This window comes from Rhinopithecus bieti, unplaced genomic scaffold (genome assembly GCF_001698545.2).
Source record: "Rhinopithecus bieti isolate Rb0 unplaced genomic scaffold, ASM169854v2 scaffold_40803, whole genome shotgun sequence".
Classification (NCBI taxonomy): domain Eukaryota; kingdom Metazoa; phylum Chordata; class Mammalia; order Primates; family Cercopithecidae; genus Rhinopithecus; species Rhinopithecus bieti.
This window is the reverse complement of record NW_016816762.1, coordinates 526,678-546,882: the sequence shown is the minus strand read 5'-3', so window position 1 is coordinate 546,882 and position 20,205 is coordinate 526,678. Positions and strand designations below refer to the sequence as shown.

At 51.5% G+C, this 20,205-nt stretch overlaps 1 protein-coding gene across 1 annotated transcript in view; it reads right to left on the bottom strand.

The window, feature by feature from the left end:
* UMODL1 (uromodulin like 1) overlaps nt 1-2,479 on the bottom strand; it is a 66,375-nt gene extending 63,896 nt beyond the window's left edge. Inside the window, exon 1 of the mRNA XM_017855213.1 lies at nt 2,404-2,479. Within this exon, the coding sequence (XP_017710702.1) occupies nt 2,404-2,479 (76 nt within the window). The remainder of the gene's footprint in view (nt 1-2,403) is intronic.
* Nucleotides 2,480-20,205: the final 17,726 nt, after the last annotated feature.

The window sequence follows — 20,205 nt, the reverse complement described above, 5'->3', positions numbered from 1 at the left end:
GCTGGATTGATTTCTGGGGAGGAACACAGAGATGGGAGCAGAAAGGATCGCAAAACCAATGCTGTCCTTATTCCCTCCACTGGGGCAGCATCTCTGAAGATTCCCTCCTTGAACCTCACAGCAACCTATAAGTGTGCAGAAAGCGGGACTCCGGGGGCTTGTTACTCACCCCAGGAAGAAACAGGGCAGAGCTGGCCCTCAAACCAGGTGAGGGAAGAGGCTGCAGCTTTGCTCTGGACGGAACACAGGTGCTGGACCACACGCTTGCGCAGAGCGACCCCACTGCACAAGCAACAGGGACTGGAGCTGCAACCTCCTCTGGGGGCTGAACCCCAAATCACCCTGCGGGCTCAGCAGGGCCTCTAGAGATGGGGACCACCTGCTGTTTGCCATCACCAGTGGGGTAGTTACCGTGAGCTCTGCAAAGGAACAGGAGGTCCTTGTCGTACGGGGTGGAACAGGACACATCAGCTTCCCGGGCCAGGACAGCTGGGCTGAGAGCCTAGAGGTGACTTGCATGAGGAACGGTGGAGTATGGCCAGAAGGAACGCACTCACCTACTCAGTGACCACGCTGAGCAAGGCAAAGGCTAAGGACTTCCTGTACCAAGAATTTAGCAGGGTGGATCTAGCTTGTGTTTTTCATCGTAACCTGAGCAGAAATGCCAACCACATTAAGGACACTTGCAGCTCCTGGTCTCTAGAGAGCTGCCAGGGCCCCACCTGATCATTACATGGACTCAGCTGGTCCACAGCAGAGCCCTCCTGCACACACACGCACACCTGCATGTGCACGCGCGCACACACACACACACTCGTCTCCTGTGGAACCCAGGAGTTGTCCTGTTTTGTTTTTCATATTTATCTGAGGCCATGTGCCATCCCAAGCCTGGCTTCTTGGCAGAGCCCAGAGAAGAAAACGTTTAGCAGATTCTGCCATTCTGCAAAGCCCTGCAAGGGCCATCAGAGCAGGAGCGCGGGGTCTTGGATTCCAGTCTCAGACGTGGGAAAGCCTAATGCTCTGGGGCCGACAAGAGTCCTGGGGTCAGATGGACCTGCGCTCACACCCTGCTGTGTGATTGCACCTGTGTCATGCCCCCCCAGTGCCCCCCTCTTGTCATCTGTGAAATAACATCCATGCCCTGAGGCAGCAGAAGGCTGAAGTGGGGCCATGCCCGTGAAGGCAGTGCTGGCACCCAGGGAAGATTCGGGATGGGCACATGTGGGGTTGCTGAGGTTCTGCCCCGTGTCCTCATCTACAATGAGGGGTTCTGGAAACACCTCCTAAGACCTTCTCCAGCTTCCCAGGATTCCGACCCATTATGGATCTGAACTGTGGGGTCTACACATTACCTGTTCCGATGGGAATATCCATTTCACAAATCACAAAGCAAAATCCTGCTTCTGGGTGAAAAGCTTTAAGGTAGTACAAAAACATAGTGGGTCTTAGAAACAGAAGGGATTCCTTTAAATTTGTAACTGAGTAAGACAGATTTTAAGAGGAAAACGGTTTTAAAATTCTGCAGTCCCATTTCCCTGGATTCTGGGGTTTCAGAACCCCCATGTATTTTTTAGCAGCTGCTCTGCTCTCCGCATGCCTGAAGACTCCAGACAGAGCCCTGGTGCAGCCGCTGGCTCCTGCGGTGACTCTGCCCTGTGAGCTGTGTGGCCTGGGCGAGTCCCTGATCCATTCTGGGTCTCCCGTTTTTGTTTTTGTATTGTGGCTTTTCTTTGTTTATCTGGGGGGTTTTGCTCTGCTGCCCAGGCTGGAGTGCAGTGGAGCAGTCTCAGCTTACCGCAGCCTCGACCTCCCAAGCTTAAGCGATCCTCCCATCCCGGCCTCCTGTGCAGCTGGGACCACAAGTGTGCACCACCATGCCTGGCTTTTTTTTTTTTTTTTTTGGTAGAGATGAGGTCTCATGATGTTACCCAGACGGGGTCTTTTTTTTTTTTTTTTTTTTTTTTTTTATCTCTAAGTGAGGACTTGGATGCACCAAGGTTCAGGAGACCTTTCTTCTGCGTTTGTAGGAGCTCACTGTTCTCAGTGGGATCTGAGGACCCACAGCATCTGCATCACCCACAGACATGCAGAGTTCCAGGCCTTGCACCCCAGACCTGCTGGCTAAGAATCTGCATTTTACCCCTACAAACGCCCCGGTGATTCAGCAACAGGTTCCCACTAAGGAGTCCTCTTCCCAAAACCATACCTGGCACTCCTGCCCCACCTCCACAGCTGCTACCATGTGCGCTTACGGAAAAGCTCGTCCACCAAGGAACAGACGTCGCCTCTTCAAGCAGAGGTATCCTTACCCACCTAGGTCTTAGCAGGGGGCTGTCCTCATGAGACCCATGTCAGGGAGCCTCCCTCTTCAAGAACTGCCCATGCCAAGCCCAGACCCCTCACCTGTGAAGCCGCTGGCCTGGCTTGAGCCCACAGCACAGACCAGAGCCAGCAGGGCCAGCCCCGAGGTCCTGAGCATCATCCAGCAGTGGTGGCAGCGCAGGGCTCTGGGCCTCTACCAAGAAGCCTGGGTCTCTCCTACACCAGGGCACATAGGGGCCTGAGCCGCCTGGACCCGGAGAAAGGGCCTTTCTGTCTCCTGTGCTGCTGCAGGTGGCAATGGCTTCAGAGGAAGCACCGCTGGGAGCAGTCCCTTATGCCTGCTCGTTAACACCCACCACTGCTGTCGCCGTTTCCCCGGGGGCTCTTGCGTGTCACAGCCTATTCTGCTCCAAGCAGATGGCATCTTTTAGGAAAAGTGAGTACCCAACAGCCCAGACCGCATCACTGGATCCCATCTCGTTGTTACGCAGAAAACACATTTGAGACCCAAATCTGAGTCTCTCCATCAACACAGAGTATTCTCTTACCCTATCATTCTGAACTGGCAGGAGAAAACAGCGTCAAATCAAAGTGGTACATCACATTGAGGAAAGTGTCCTTCACACGGTTCCACAATGCAGTTCAAAAGTCACAAAAATGTCCAGGTGCTTTGACCCAGTCCTCTCCTCCTGGAGCTTGGGCTAAGAGCACAAAGCTGTGGTCACGGGGATGTGCATTACTTATTATGACTTAAAGTGGAAAATTACGTAATTGAACAGCCACAGGAGAACGGGAGAGTAATTATTACAGAGCATCTGGATGCAGCATTACACGGATGTTGAAATGCTCACCATGAAGTTTTAGTAGCATAAAAAAAAATACTCAACAACGTGAAGCCAAAACAGCAACGCACGCAATTTCATCTCCATGAAAGTGACAACTCTATACAGTTATATAAGCATGGAGAAAACTCCAGAAAGGGCCATGGGACGGGAAGAAAACATTTTGAGGAGTGATAAGAATACGAGCGATTGATGTTTTATTTCAGTAACCATCATGGTATACGTGACATAGATTTCTAAATTTCATGTTAAGTTCTTTCAAGCTCATGATGTTTTCATATCACACTGTTGATTGCCTCTTATTGCTTGGTGTTGACTGCTGAAGCCCAATTTTTTTTTTTTTTTTTTTTTTTGAGATGGAGTCTGGCTCTGTCGCCCAGACTGGAGTGCAGTGGCGCGATCTCCGCTCACTACAAGCTCTGCCGCCTCCTGGGTTAATGCCATTCTCCTGCCTCAGCCGCCCAATTTTTAACACTGGATGAAGAAGATCTTGTGGATTTTACTGAGGACACATTCCGATGAGTTAACAAAGATTCATCCTGGCTGTATGTTTCAGGAGCATAATTCCTTGGTGTTCTAGATACAAAACAATTCCTCCAGAAGGGAACTTCTCGCCTGACTCCCGCACCAACGACGCTACCTGTTTTATTTTCCGTACATTAATCTCTGAGATGATGAACTGCTGCATTTGCTTGGCTAATGACTAAAAGTCAGATGCTATGACAAGAATACAAAAAGCAGTCTGGAAATGATAACACAGCAAGGGACTGCGTACCACAGGTGTCCTTGGAACACAGCAGCTTTTACAGAAAACCAAAAGCTTCACGCAGAATTGGCTCATTACAAAAAGTTTTCGGCCGGATGCAGTGGCTCTCGCCTGTAATCCCAGCACTTTGGGAGGCCGAGGCGGGTAGATCACAAGGTCAGGAGATCAAGACCATCCTGGCTAACAAGGTGAAACTCCGTCTCTACTAAAAATACAAAAAACTAGCCGGGCGAGGTGGCGGCGCCTGTAGTCCTAGCTACTCGGGAGGCTGAGACAGGAGAATGGCGTGAACCCGGGAGGCGGAGCTTGCAGTGAGCCCAGATGGCCCCACTGCACTCCAGCCTGGGTGACAGAGCGAGACTCCGTCTCAAAAAAAAAAAAAAGTTTCATAGGAAAAGAATAAATGTTAAAGCTATTGTACAATACTCAAAACAGTCAAATTTGATTAACACTAAAAGAATAAATTAAAAGTATTACAATTTAAGTAAATCTGAACACTTTAAAATGCAAGACGAATGTGTATTATATTGTATATACCATCTCAATGTTTGCTACTATAATGTATGAATGTTTCTATAAAATACCAAGGTTAATCAGGGATAATGTTACAGGTTAAAACCCAATTTGGTGCACCATTGTCTCTCATCTTCACGATTACTCTATGAAATAGGTCATTTGTCCCTATTAAATAGGTGAGAAAACAGGTTCAGAAAGGCCACACGGTTAGTAAACAAGAGATTAAACCCAGACTTGTCCAAGCCTCAAGCCGCAGTTCTTCACACTCCACTCCACTGCTGGTCTGTCATGATTTAACCACAGACCCCAAGGCAGGGGAAAAAAGTCAAGATGTTTTACCAATTGAGGACTTCATAATAATTTACAATCGTCCATAAAATGTCATTGTAACATGCTGTCTCTTTATGTTAAATGATTAAAGAAAAAAGTCTCAAAATTAACAGTCTGTTTCTAGCTTGGTCTCTCCTTCAACCTCCCTTTCATTGAGGCACAAAGAAAGATACCTCTGCAGTGTGTGTGTGTGTGTGTGTGTGTGTGTGTGTGTGTGTGTGTTTCTGTCTGCGTTTTGTCCACAGAAGGAATTTTTCTCCAGTTATCCTTTATGCATATTTTTCTGCATGATGGCCAGAGGGATTTTCCATGTTTGCACTGTCCATGTAAACACTCTGAGGAGAAAAACAACCCCATACTGTAACCCAACAGGGACAGTATTCTCGAGCACTAGAGGTCTGACACTGCCGGGGTGTGACTTCCACAGTCCATCCAGCAGAGAGCCCCAAATTCGCTCAGGGCCTCTGTGCAGAAAGGCCAGCATCCCCCACACAGCATCCAAGGGCTGGAGAGCCAATGGAGGCCACTGGTGTGCCATGCTGGCTTTCAGGGCACACATGCCAGGCATTCACACCCTCTGACACTCACATACATGCACTCACACTGGGCGTAAACACAGACACATCCACACTCACATGTGCACCGACACATACAGACACACTCACACAAGTCCACACACATACTGACACACATTCACACTTACGCTTACAAACACAAACTCATATGCCACATCACTCACTCACGCATGCTCACTCACACATGCGCACACTCACACATGCGCACACACATGCCCACACTCACACATGCCCACACTCACACATGCCCACACTCACACATGTGCACATATTCACACCCATAAGCATATGGGCATTCACACACACACATTCTCCCCCTCACACTCACGCACACTCACATTCACTCTTGAATCTGCACACCCACACACATGCTCATACAATCACACACATTCACACTCATGTACTTGCACACACACAGCTGTCCACTCTCACATGCACAATGCAGGAACCAAGGAAGTGCTTGCCATCCGGGATGCAGCCTCTCCCTGGGCGTGTGCTACACCTCCTGTCTTGAGTGCAGGCGCCTGGGCCAGCAGCTGCCCTGTTTTCTCCATCTCTAGAAGGAACGATTTGAACTCAATGGCCTCCAGGGGGCCTTTCTCATCTCAGGTCAGACTTCTAGGACCCTACGTGTGCAAGCTCACAGAGGCTCAACAAATCACACTGCAAAATCACACGTCTGTCATTACCCTGCGACCAAAATGTTCACAGCCTCCTCTTCGTATCCCCACGCCAGGCAGCCATGGCAACAGCTGCCAGGCAGGTGCACGGCAGAAAGAGGCAGGGCGGGAGAAGCCCTCGTCTCCAAGGGGTGGCCAGGTGGGTTTATTTTCAGGGAAAGCTGGTTGTGTTGCAGAATGTGAGTAGGAGCTAGGGAGGAGAGTCATGCAATCGAAAAATGTTTTGGACTTGGAGGAGACCTTGAGTCATCCAGCCCAGCATCCAGCCCATCCAGGTGGCTCTCCAACAGTGGCCGTGACATAACACCCTGTTTCTCGGGGTGTGGCTGGAGACCACCTGCATGGGGAGGGGACCTATAGAAAATGCAGGCTCCCAGCCTCGCCCGTCGCTCACTCAGGCACTGGAGCATGGGCCCCTGGCATCCCGGTGACTCGGTGCTCACACGACCTTGAGGACGGGACAACGTCCTCCTGAACACCAGGCCATGAATCCAGTGGGATGGACCCTTCTGTGGACAGATGGCTCTGCCAGAAAATTCCTCCCGATGTGGAATCACGGTTGGCCTTCCCGCCGGAACGACCACACCCGAGGAGCCTGGTCCACCCTCACACTGGACAGTGAGTGCCACTCCTCCATGTGGCAGCCTGCGGACCCTTCTGGAGAGTTCTCCGGGCCACCTCTGTTTTGCTCCCCTCCCCCATCTCTCTCTCCCTCACTCACACAGACATGTGCCCTCGTCTTTGTCTCTGTTCGTTTCTGTTTCCGTTTGCCTTTGCAGAAGCTCAGCTTTCGTATCACAGCCCAAATGACTTTTCCTTTTTCACATTCCACTTCGGAGACTACGGCCCTCCATGGGCAACAGTTGTGGGGTTGGATGGAAAGTGAGGGTGCGGCCTGGGGTCGGGACATTGTCTGCAGGCCCCGAGGAGCAGTGTGGGCATGCCGCTTTCTCCTGGTGAAGCCAGAGCAGAGCGGAAGGTGAAGAGACACAAGAAACTCCCAGAAGAGGTGCCTGGGCCCTCAGAGGTGCTTCTGTAACACAACAAAGGCGTATCTAAGACCGGGGGGCAGTGGACACGCACATGCCACTGTGTTTTCAAACCCCGTGTGCCTCACAGCGGAACCTGGGGAAAGCCCTGGATTAGCAGCCAAATACCCTTGGTCCAGTCCTCATTCTGCCAACAGCTGGACAGGGTCCCCTGGGTGGCATTGATCCTCTCAGCGCCTCGGTTTCCTAAACGGGAAATTACCAAAAGGGAATAGTGATGCCTTCTAATTTAGTGGTGTTTTAATGCCTCCTGATTTTATGAAAACCAAATTAATTAATGTATGGGAATGCCTTCCAGAACTAGAGAGTATTTTAAGTATCCATCATTTATTGTCATTAAATGTAGGTAAGGCCATTACTGGGGAAATAGAATTAAAAATAAAATGTGCTGGCCAGGCACAATGGCTCACGCCTGTAATCCCAGCACTTTGGGAGGCCAAGGCAGGTGGATCACAAGATCAGGGGTTCAAGAGCAGCCTGGCCAAGATGGTGAAACCCCATCTCTATTAAAATACAAAAATTAGCCAGGCATGATGGCACATGCCTGTAATCTCAGCTACTTGGGAGGCTGAGGCAGGGAATTGCTTGAACCCGGGAGGTGGAGGTTGCAGTGAGCCAAGATCGTGCCACTGAACTCCAGCCTGGAGGACAGAGTGAGACTCCATCTAAAAATAGAAAAAAAAAGTGTGCTCCCAATCCAGAAAACCTCTCCACAAGGTGGAAGAGAAAAGTTTCGTTATTGAATAGCCATTAAGCCAGAAGGTGATATGCATCAGAAGCAATGGCTAAGAGATTGCAAAGAAAGGATCTCATCCTTTTAAAGACCCAAACAGAGACAACTCACTGCATGAGTGTTTTCAACATAAACAATAACTAGTCCTTAAGAAAGAGGCCCTGACAGTGCCATTTGTCACACACCATTGACCCCAGAGCCACCTGGTCATTGGGGTTACCATCTGTGTTTGTTAATTGCCTGTATCTAGAAGAAGAATAAACTCCTATCTTCATGACAGGAGGTAGTTTTGCAGCTTGGAGCAAGATGGACTAAGTTAGGCTCTTGGCCTCCCTCGGAAACCAGAGAGGCCAGGAGACAGTTTGGGAGACTGAGCTGGACAGATCACCTGAGGTCAGGAGTTCAAGACCAGCCTAGCCAACATGAAGAAACCCTGCCTCTACTGAAAATACAAAAAAATTAGCCAGGCACAGTAGCATACACCTGTAATCCCAGCTACTCGGGAGACTGAGGCAGGAGAATCGCTTGAATCCAGGAAGTGGAGGTTGTGGTGAACCGAGATTGTGCCACTGCACTCCAGCCTGAGTGACAGAGCGAGACTCCATCTCAAAAAGAAAAAAGAGTCATGCTCAGAGAAAAAGGAGAGAAAATCTCTTCCCTTCTTTTCAATCAGGAGAATTAAGCCTCTATTTTTAATTTGTCTCTGTCCTTGAAGGGCATGAGGTGGTCTCAAGGGCATAGGGCACTTACTAGACAAGGTTGGCCTCGGTACATGCCAGGGCCTCTTCCAACTCTGAGATCATTAGCATCAAGGATAAGCTTTGGAGCTTATTGATAACAGCTTAAGTACCACGATCAGGAACGCTGTCAGTGCTAACAAGTAACATCAGGACAAAGAATTCACATTTCACGTAAAGGAGCGAATGCAAGTCAGAAACAAAAATCCACCCATGTCTTGGTCCTGGGACCTGGCTGCGGAGGGCAGTGTGGTCTGGAGAACAGAGTGCCAGCCAGGCCTGGTGTCCCGAATTCTAGCCAGGACTCTGGCTTGTCTGTAAGGGTTGGTGCAGGCTGAACACAGCGGCTCACGCCTATAATCCCAACACTTTGGGAGGCTGAGGCGGCCAGATCATGAGGTCAGGAGATCGAGGCCCTCCTGGCCAACATGGTGAAACCCCATCTCTACTAAAAATACAAAAATTAGCTGGGCATGGTGGTGCATGCCTGTAATCCCTGCTACTCAGGAGGCTGAGGCAGGAGAATCACTTGAACCAGTGAGTTGGAGGTTGCAGTGAGCTGAGATCACGCCACTATACTCCAGTCAGGGTGATAGAGCAAGACTCAGTCTCAAAAAAAAAAAAAAAAAGAGTTGATGCAGTCCTTGGCCACCTGGATTTCAGGGTCTTGATTCCAGATGGTGAAGATAACTGGCTCGATCCATATCTGCACCAGCATTTCACAACTGGATCATTTCTCAGGATGGGTCAGACCATGGTGCCTCTAGATCCATCAGGGCCACTCTGCACCCAGTAATGGATATCATCATACCGCTTTGAAATAATGAAGCAAGAGCAATAGAATCTGAACTGAAATGCAATAATTACATGAATGAGTTTATAGTGTGACATCTTAGAAAGCTTTCTGCTGGAGGATGCCAAATAAGTGACTCCAGACTCAGAGGGGACCATTCCCCGCCAGTCCTCATCGCAACAGGCAGCTGCTCCAGGAGAGTCACTCCTGGAAAACACCAGTGTCCCAAGGTGCAGAGACTTTCCGCCGGGGCTGAGGTTGGGATAAGAGGACATCACAACAGTGAGTTGCCTCTACCTTGAATCAGCCTTTAATTTTTAAGAGGAAAGGAGAGAAGGTGTACATTCCCCCAGCCCCAAGAATTTTCAAAAGTATAAACAGAATACAATAGATTCAATAGCTCCAATAAATGATTTTTAAATTATCAGATATGCACTCTTTGTCAGGATTCTCCAGAGAAACAGAAAACTGATTTAAAAAAAAAAAGAAAGAAAAGAAAAGAGAAGAAAAGAAAAGAAAGAAATTTGTGGGCTGGGCGTGTTGGCGCACACCTGTAATCCCAGCACTTTGGGAGGCCGAGGCAGGCAGATCACCTGAGGTCAGGAGTTAGAGATCAGTCCAACCAACATGGCAAAAACCCATCTCCACTAAAAATACAAAAATTAACCAGGTGTAGGGTGGCGGGAGCCTGTAGTCCCAGCTACTCAGGAAGTTTAGGCAGGGGAATTGCTTGAACCTGGAGGCAGGGGTTGCAGTGAGCCGAGATCGTGCCTTTGCACTCCAGCCCAGGCAAAAAAGCGAAACTTTGTCTCAAAAGAAAAAAAAAAAACAGAAAAGAAAGAAATTTGTGATTATAAGAAATTGGCTCACACAGGTATGGAGTTGACAAGTCCAACACCACCTGCAGGGTGAGTCAGCAAGCTGGGGCCCAGGAGAGCCCACGTGTAGTTCCTGTGCCCACGTAGGCAGACTCAAGACCCAGGGAGAGGCAACGTTTCAGTTCAAGTCCAAAGGCAGCAAAAAGCTGATGTTCCAGTTCGAAGGCCATCCAGCAGGAGGCGTACTCTCCTCCTCGGGGGCAGGGGCAGTCCTTTTGCTTTTTTCAGACCTTTGGCTGATTGCACGAGGCCCACATTCTGCTTGACTCAGTCTATTGATTCAAATATTAATCCAATCACATCACAGGAGGGACCTGCAGAGGCATGGCCAGCAGAGAAACTGTTGGGCTGGACTGTCAACTGAGAACACCAGGGATCTGATTCACCAGCAGCCTTGGGGACATTCACCTTGGGCTCCACAAACTGCCAGAAACCCCCCAAGTCCAAAGGCATCCATAAAATGGCTAGGTTATTTCAGGTTGACGATGTCCTAATGTACAAGTCAGCCCACACATCCCACGGGCATTGAGCGTCTCTTGTTGTTTACCCCAAATAAACTCTGCTGAAACTGGGGGGCCACAGGGTGTGGAGAAGAGGGAAGAAGGGCAGAGGGCAGAAGTGGGTGGTTTGCTGTGCTCCACCCACGGGAGGCTGGTGCACACGGCTGCTTCCGAAAGGGCTTCCTGCTTTAATTGCAGTGCTGAGACACAGGTGGCTCTCACACCCTCTAATTCAGGCAAAGCCAGCACTAGGGCCAAGGGGAGCTGGGGGACAAGCAAGTGGCCAGTTGGGAGCACTGTTCATGATGGCTCCTAGCATGCACCAGCCCCAGAGACTTAGAGGGAGGGATTCCTCCAGGGGGACGGAGGCCAGAGGTTTCCACTACTCCTGCCCTAACGATCAGGTGAGCAGCCTCCCTGGTTCCTGGGTCTAAGGCATCGCTCAGGAAGAAGGACCTTCACCAGCTTTGCCAGGAAAGTCTTCTGATACCGAGGATGGGCTGCTCACCTCCTGGGAAGCTCTCTAAAAAATCCCAATGCCTGGCCTCCAGCCCCAGGAAAGCAGTTTAGAATCTCTTTGGGGGACACCTGGGGCGACTCCAAGGGGCAGCAAGGTTGACAACCTCAACACAGTCCAAACACAGGGCAGCTTACCAATGAGGAAGTGAAAGCAAAGGGCCCTTGGCCAAGGTCACCCTGTGCAGTGGGCTGAATGGCACAAGGTCACCCTGTGCAGTGGGCTGAATGGCACAAGGTCACCCTGTGCAGTGGGCTGAATGGCAGCCCCCGGCCCCCCCTGCCAAAGATATGTCCAAGTCCTAACCCCAGGTACCTGTGAATGTCAACTTATTTGGAAATAGGGTCTTTTTGCAGATGTAATTTAGATGAGATCATCCTGGATTTAAGGTGAACCTAAATCCAATGACTGGCATCCTTACAAGAGGAAGGAGAGGGAGACTTGAGGTGCATGGAGGGAAGCCCTGAGAAGCCATGGAGATTGGAGTGATCCATCGACAATGAGCCCGGGACGCCAGGAAGAGCTCACCCCAGAGCCTGGGAGAGGCAGGGGATGGTTTCTCCCTCGCAGCCTCCAGAGGAAACCAGCACTGCCAGCCCCTTGATTTTAGACCTGCAGCCTCTGAGCTGCGAGAGTGCAGGTCTGTTGTTCAGCCTCCCAGCCTGTGGTTCTTTTTTGTACAGTACCCCTAGGACGTTGGTTAGGGGTGCAGTCTCGTCGCTGTCGTGGGACCCCTCCGTCGGCTCTTACCACCCACTTTTGCCCTCTACCTATCTCCCCTCTTCTCCACCCCTGCAAGTCCTGCCCCAGTTCCAGCAGAGTTTATTTGGGGTGAACAACAAGAGATGCTCAGTGCACGTGAGGTGTGTGGGCTGACTTTTACATTAGGATGTGTGTCAATCTGAAATAACCTGGCCATTCCCTCAACGCCTCTGGGCTTGGGAGCATTTCTGACAGGTTGTGGAGCCCAAGGTGAATGTCCCAAAGGCTGCTGGTGAACTGACTCAGATCCCTGGTAGTTGCGACTGACAGTTCAGCCCCTCCCTGGTTTCTCCGCCAGCTGAGCCTCCGTAGGCCCCTCCCTTAGATCTAATGCATCTCACTGAGAACCCTCTGCCTCTGGCAGGTTAGTGTAGTGCTCAGGGTTGGATGTATTATCTCACCACATCTGCTTCAGTTTCCCTTGCAGAGATGGCTCGGCATTGGCGCTGGTGCTGGCTGGGCACAGCCCTAACCAGCTTGCTTCTTTGCGATCCTTCCCCCACTTTCATTTGGAAACGTTCTCATATTCTCTGCTTATTGTGACCTCAACAGTGGGTGATGTTGAGAATGTGTCATTTTTGTCCCAAGGACTTTCTCTCTGTTATGATCCCAGGGCTCGGCACAGCGGCCTTAGCAGGGCAGAGACAGAAAAGGCCAGGAGCCCAGCACAGGGTGCAGTCCAGGGTCCCAACCCAGATTCTCTGCCTGCCACGAGTTCATGTGGGGAAGGCCGATTCATCCTGAGGAAACCACAGCTCAAGTGCTCACCATGATACTAATGACAGAGGCCGTCAGTCCCCACTGCCCCGCTGCTGATCTTGCTGATTTTCTGATACAGAGATGACCTCAGAGCCTCTCGGGTGGAGAGGAAAGCTCCCAAGATCAAAGTCAGGGCCGGCCACTGGGTGCCACTATGTAGAATTTTGCCCTGGAGACAAGTGGAGGGAAATGAGGGTGCGAGAAGATGCTGCTTTGCCTGCCACTGAGAGAGCCCAGAGGCCACATCGCCCCCATGGGGCAGTGTTCAAGACCCCGCTTCCTGTAGGGCAGGTGCTGGGGCTTGCTGGGGACATGTGTGGGATCTGAGCACAGGGACAGCCTCCAGCCTACAACCCGTCGCCGCTTCCTCTTTCCAAAAAAAAAAACACCCCTCGCAGAGGCAGGCCGAGGCCTGTGGGGTTTCAACTTCTGAAGCACTTCAGGCGAAAGGCAGAAAACAGGAAGTGAGACTTGGGTGATGGGAGGAAGGTGTGGGCAAGCGGGAGGGATGCTGATACAGAAAATTCACATTTAAGAAGAACCCAACATACAAGAAAGGAGAGGGAAACAGAGAGAGAAGATACCAGCATGAACTCCCCGTGGATATGCTGGGCTTTTCTTCAGCTGCCTGTCTGAGAGCCAGCCTCTGCCCTGTCCCCACTCCATCTACACATATTCACCACCCTGCCTGCTGCAGGCCACCCCAGGGCCTCAGTGGGACCTGCTCATGGCCTCCAAAAGCCTTCAAGTCACTTGTGGGCTAAATTGTGTCCCCCAAAAAGATTTGCTGAAGTCCTAACCCTCCGAACTAGTGAATGTGATTGTATTTGGGAACAGAGTTTTTGCAGGTGTAGTTAAGTTGAGGTCAAACTGGAGTAGGGAGGGCCTAAATCTAATACATTGTTATAAAAAGAGAGACATTTGGATGCAGATGAATGGAGGAGGGAGTACCATGAGACAACAGAGGTGGAGGGGCAGCAAGGCAGCTGCAGCCAGGGCACACCAGGGACCACCCGCCCCTGCCCGCACCAGCACAGGCCAGAAGGGCTCTGCCCAGATACCTGGATCTTGACCTTCCAGCCTCCAGAGCTGTGAGGGAATCAACATTGGTTGTTTAAGCCCCCAGTTGGCACTGCTTTGTTCCTAGCCCAAGCCGACTCACACAGAGTCTAATGGGGAAGAGGTTAAACAGGTTAAACATAATACCCCGCCTCAGTCTCCCAAAGTGCTGGGATTACAGGCATGAGCCACCATGTCCAACCCTCACTCCTTTTTTGCTTGTTTGGTAATTGGCTGGTTTTGTTTGTTTGTTTTTGTTTTTGTTTTGTTATGTTTCGTTTTTTTGAGACAGGGTCTCTCTCTGTCACCAAGGCTGGAGTGCATAACAGTATCTAGACTCACTGCAGCCTCCACCTCCTGGGCACCGATCCTCCCACCTCAGCCTCCTGAGTAGCTGGGACTACAGGTGTGCACCTGTAGGTTAGACACAATCCCATGCCCAATTATGCCCAGACAACAGGGTCCGTGGTACCAACACTGAAGCCTGAAGGGAGAAGGGTCAGTTGGACTCTCCAGAGAGGCTGGGGCGGGGAGCCGGCCTCACCCAGGAACCTATGCAGAGGGCAGGGACCCCAGAGCACAGGACACAAGATGCATTTCTACCACCCCATCACTCCACCCTTCCAGCCACACGCCAGGCCCTGGCCTGCCCGGCACCGAGGACAATGTAGGTGCTGAGAGGTCTGCCTCTCTAGAAGTGGGCATCAAGGCAGGGCATCAGTGAAAGTGGCCCCGGTCACCATCAGTTCCCGTGAGCAGAGTGCGACCCCTCACAGGGGTCTGGTGACCGAGGCCTCCAGGTCACTCGGGGCAGAATCAGAAGAGGCCAATTCAATTTCAGCAGGAATTTAGGTCAGATAATGAGGGCTGTTAAGCCCCAGCCTGTCTTGTCTGAGGCGCTGTGATGAGAAATGCTGGCACTGAGTGAATCTGCCAGGCAGGCAGCCCTCCCCTACCCACTTTGTCTGTCCCCAACGGGGCCTTCCAGCCTCCGTACCTGAGTGAGCAAGAGAGGCTCCTTCCCGAGTGGGCGGCGTCAGTGGAGGGTAGATAAGAATCTCAGTTCTGAGGCACAAGATGCAGCGACTGAGAAACAGAGACATCAGGAGCTGCTGACCGCTGAGGAAGACGAGGAGGAAGAGGGCTGCCGTGGCCTTTGCCTTGCAGAGCCAGGTCTAAACCCAGATCCATTGACGTTTGTTTTCTAGGTGGCCTTTGGAAGACACTTGGCCTGGTATCAAATCGGCAAATGGAAGAATAGCACATGCCTAAAGGTGGCAACTGAGCCAGCTTGCACAGACCCCAGGATGCAATTGGCGCTTCGGAGAGCCTGGCTTCCTTGCTTCCTCCTCAGGAAGAGCAAGTGCAACAGTGACCCTGAAATCAACCTTCCCTGCTAGAAAGGGCTGCGTCATGTCCACCGCAGTCACTGTCCAATCTGCTGTCACTGTTCACGGTCCACTGTCCATGGAACCACTGGCCAGATGGACTCCTTGCCATTGGTGATCTCTACGGACAGGCAGGCAGTGAGGGCCTAGCCTAGAAGTGGCCCCCAATGGACCCCGACGAGAGCCGGCTGGTGCTGCAGGAGGTGTCCCCACAAATGGTCAGGGGAGGGGACACTCAGCCTGGGCCAGGTCAGGGCTTCCAAGGGTGTTCAGCAGTTGCCAGCCAGGGTTGAGGCAAGCAGGTGACAGCGTGGTGGGCAGGACAGTGTGGATCACAAAGACATAAGGCCACAGACAGGGGATCGGGGCTGGGGACTAGGCAGCTGGCCTCGGGAAGGTCTTCCAGGAAGTGGCAGGGCTGACTCCAGACCCAGAAACTCCTGACACTGGGACAAAACATGGCAAGAGCCATCCCCAGAGGGGGTGAGCCACTGAGCAGATGACCAGAACCAGAACGCAACAGAGGCAGAGCCAAGCGGCAGCAACTAAATCCAGGGTCCACGTCAGCCTGGGGTCAGAGGCCACGTTCAGTCTGCACAATCAGGACACTGCCTAGCGGGCCACTAGGGCCACAAATCAGCATCAACCCAAAAGGGGAGAACTGATATTAACCCAGTCAGTGCCAATCCAAATACTCATTCCAATCAGTGCCATTTCAAACACTCATCCCACTCAGCACCAATTCAAATTCTCATTCCTCCCTGCTGCTCTTTGGTTCTCGGCCCACCGCCATCCCACTTCCCGACACCCAAAACAGCACTTCACTGTCACCTCTCTGAGGTCACTGGTCCCTTTATTCTGCGACAATGTGAGTGAAGGTCTCCCCTGTCCTGATAGGTGAGGGCACCACAAAGGGAGGAGTCAGGGCCTGGTGCGGTGACTCACGCCTGTAATCCCAGCACTTTAGAAGGCTGAGGCAGGAGGATCACTTCACACCAAGAAAGCTTGAGATCAGCCTGGACAACATAGTGAGACACCTGTCTCTACAAAACAATACAAAAGAAAAAATTTGCCAGGTGTGGTCGTGTGTGCCTGTAGACCCAGCTATGCGGGAGGCTGAGGCAGGAGGATCGCTAGAGCCCAGGAGGTCTAGGCTACAATAAGCCATGTTCAGGCCACTGCACTCCAGCCTGGGCAGCAGAACAAGGCCCTAACTCGAAAACAAAAGCAAAAGGAGGAATCAGGACCTAAGACTACTTCCTCCTGTGGCCCAGCCCATGTCTGGCATACAGTAGGTACTCAATAAGTACTTGTTGAATGGCCTGGGGTCAGCCCACATACACATTAGGGGAGGACCAGGAAGAAGCAGGCAGAAGAGGGCTCCCCATAGCCACTCGTCGCTCCCACCTCCCGGGCATGCATCTTATTTTAAGGACCTCTTCCATGGTCTCACAGACCGACAGCCGTGATTCTCAGAATAGCCCTGACCAGCAGGAAAACACTTCATTCCGACATTCAAGGCTCAGACGGGTCGCATGTTCTTTCCCGTGGAGATCACAAACCAGGAAACTCACTTTTTCAGCAGCTCTCTTCATCTACCTCCTGCCAAGAGAATCCAGGAGTGAGAGGAAGTCACTCCCAGCTGAGAAACTGATGCCCTTGGTCTTGGTAATATATTTAAATGCCGTGTGATTATATAGTTACAATTCTTAGAAGGGCGGTGGTTCCCTCCAAAGCTGGCCATTTTACAAACCACTGGCCTAGAAAAAGACTCTCAATATTGAGCCGTAAAGATGAGAAGGGACTCAGAAACTGACGGCCCTTCATCCTCCCGGCTGCTCCGCCTTTCCAGGCGTGCAGAATGCTCAGGCGTGGGTCGCGAGAACCACGATGCAGGGCTGGCACGGCGCGGGGGGCTTTTCACGGCAGGTCGGGAGACCCACTGGAAAATCCTGGCCAGGAATTCAAACGCATAACCCAGACATAACATGCGCAGAAACCGCTGCCAGAAACCCAGCCCTGCGGCAAGACAATGCCTTCTTAGCATGCTGGCAGGCGAGGTGACCATTTGGTTACAGGTCCTAGAAACTCGGAGTTTCCTTCCAGATGAGTAACTTCTTTTCCATTTTCCAAAGGTTAAGAGGTTTTTGTTAAGAAATACATTTGAAGTGACGTTAGGAAAAACCTACCCTTTCCGAAAACCCCAAAGAATGTGAAGAAAGTCCGTCTGCATTCAGCACTGGCGTGGCTTTCCCGGGGAAGGGCGGGCGTGGGCCCTCGTGCTAGCATTTGCATAGTAAATGAGGGAATGTTTACCAAGCAGTATTCAGTGGTTCAAGGCTTATATAAATAAAAGATAGACAGATGAGGAAGCCCAAGTGGAAAGACCGGCTTGGAATGTCTCACTGACTGACTGGTGGAGCCATGGGGAGCGTTTTTCCATCCCAGAAGGAAAAAGAGAGCATTTCCAGCGAGACTTCCAGGGAACCTGCAGAACTCGTTAGGGAGGAGTGATCTATGTGGTGTCTGGGGACACCGCCTCATGTAAGGGTCTCCACAGAGTGTTTGAAGGGAAAAAGAATAAGCTGTGAAGGGTGGGACACACCCTGAGAAGGAAGAGGTAACAAAGATATGTTCGAATAATGTCTCCCCAAAATTCATGTCCACCCAGAATCTTAGGATGGGACCTTGTTTGGAAAGGGCCGTTGCAGATGTAAGGACAGAGATGAGATCATCCTGGCCTAGCATTGCCCCGAATCCAGGGAGAGCGTCCTTCTCAGCGACAGAAAAAGACTCCGAGGAGGCAGAGGTTGGAGAGATGTGGCTGTGAGCCAAGGCGCACCACGGTTTGCCGGTAACACGGGCAACTGGAAGATGCAAGGAGGGCGTCTCCCCAAGAGCTTCCAGGGGAGAAGCATTCTAAGAATGAGATCTGTTTGCTCACGAACGCTGATGCCTCTGAGATCTGTTTGCTTATGAACGCTGACGCCTCTGAGATCTGTTTGCTCACGAACGCTGACGCCTCTGAGATCTGTTTGCTCACGAACGCTGACAACTCTGGATGCTAGACTGGGTACAGATATTTAATGGGATTTGCCCTCAAGATCGCCCAAACTATTTTGGGAAAATCAGATGAGGACACTGTCGGGCTAGCTGGTGGTGAGGACAGAGGTTGGAGCTCAGGTGTTCTGAAACCCTGGCTTAACTTGTAAGTTGAAGTAGGTTCTTCTTGTGTGGCCTATCGTTCCCACGATCTGTTATACAAAATGGAGGGACAGCACTTAATCAATCAGTTCCAGGAAAGAGGTAGATGATCCGGGGAGTAGGGGAGGAATAGGACCAGAGGTACCTGGCAAAGTTCTGCTTGGCCATCATAGGTTCACAGGTGTCAACCAGCCATGTGTCCTGCATGACCTCCATGTCTACCTGTCAAGGCTGGGCTACAGGTGCACCCTCCAGGGCCTTCCAGAACCCAAACCCAGTGATGTAAGACGCAAAATAATTTCAAATCTCCTTTCATCTATTTTTATAAAGTAGAAATAAAATGGCCTTTTGGTCATCCAATCCATCCTCTTGGAAATACCCTTTCTTGGAAGAAAGAAACACAGGGAGGGAAATACCGAGAGTGATGGTGTCTCCTGGAGGGTGGGCCGTCTTCCTCCACTTCCATTCTCTTCCTCACATTCGGCACCCCACATCCCCCACCCTTTAATCCTGGTCCAAGTCTGGGTCTTGGCCCTGCAGACGGCTCCCAGCCCCTGCGTCTTGGATTTCCAGCAGAGAATTTCTGTGACTTTGCCCTCCTACTGTATCTCCAGCTATTGCTGAGAACCCTCCAAAATGAGACCTTCTGACCGCCTGCAGCCCAAAACCCCAGTGACTCAGGAGAGGGCAGCAGGAGGCATGCCACCCACTGCCGCATCTGGCCTGCTCAGCCCTGCATTCCTCGTGTATAGAAAGTCCCGGGGATCAAGGCCCTGCTCAACTTCCTGCTCCAGCACATTTAGGGGTTGTGCTTGTGGTATAATGAACACCCTCTGCCCAGAAGCAAACAGGGAGAGACCGCAGATGGGCTGTGAAGTAGGCACTAAGGTTTCACTCCACCGTTTCTTGGAGGGGGTCCTCCTTCCTCCTCCTCCCTGCTATTCCATGGAGTCTGGTTGCCAGGCTCACAATGTCCACCCACTCCACCATTCTTTCCACCCAGGGAGCCAGAACCACCCACGTGTGCATGTGGAGCTGGGTCTGGGGCACAGCAAGGCTTGGTCCGCCATCTGCAGCCTGTCATGCCTCCTGTCCACCCGAAGGCCACTCCTAATCCTCCCTCCACTCTGGCTAACACCAGCTAAAACGCAGGTCCTCCTCCCCCTGGATTCAGCTACACCACTGATTAACATCACACAGGCAGAGGAAAGTGTTTGGAGGTCTGTCATAGGGAAGGAATTTATGTTTATTTGGAAGAGCCAAAAATTAACCAAGGGAGTAAAGAAGTTCCTCCAAGGTGGGTTTTGCTCAGGACAGGAAGAAGTTTCTCATGGCTAGAAGTGAGTGGCAACAGGTCCTCCGGCAGTGATGACCTACCTGGCCTCAGGAGCATTCGAGTAGACCAAAGGCCATGGGAGGTTCCAGGAGCTGGAGCAACAGGCCGGGCTTGGATCATTGTGAAGGCCTTGCTGGGGCAGCAGGGGTATACTCTCCATCCATCTAGAAGACTTTGGGCCAAAGCCATAAAGAATGTGGGAGGGGCCGGGGAGCCAGCCCAGGATGACTAAAAGTGCAGTGAGTTCTCTGTTTGAGCCTCCAAGGGTCTTCTGCCTGGGCGTTCTCTGCACCACAGGCAGGAGTGGCCATCTCTTGGAAGTTTTCTAAGGGCTGAGTGAGAGACAGAGGCAAGGAGTTTCTGTACAAGCCTCCAACAGCTGAGGAAGCTGGAATAACTGCCCGTGGGGCTACAGGGTCCCAGGGGAGAAGCCCAGGATCTGAGTTCAAGGGGACTGAG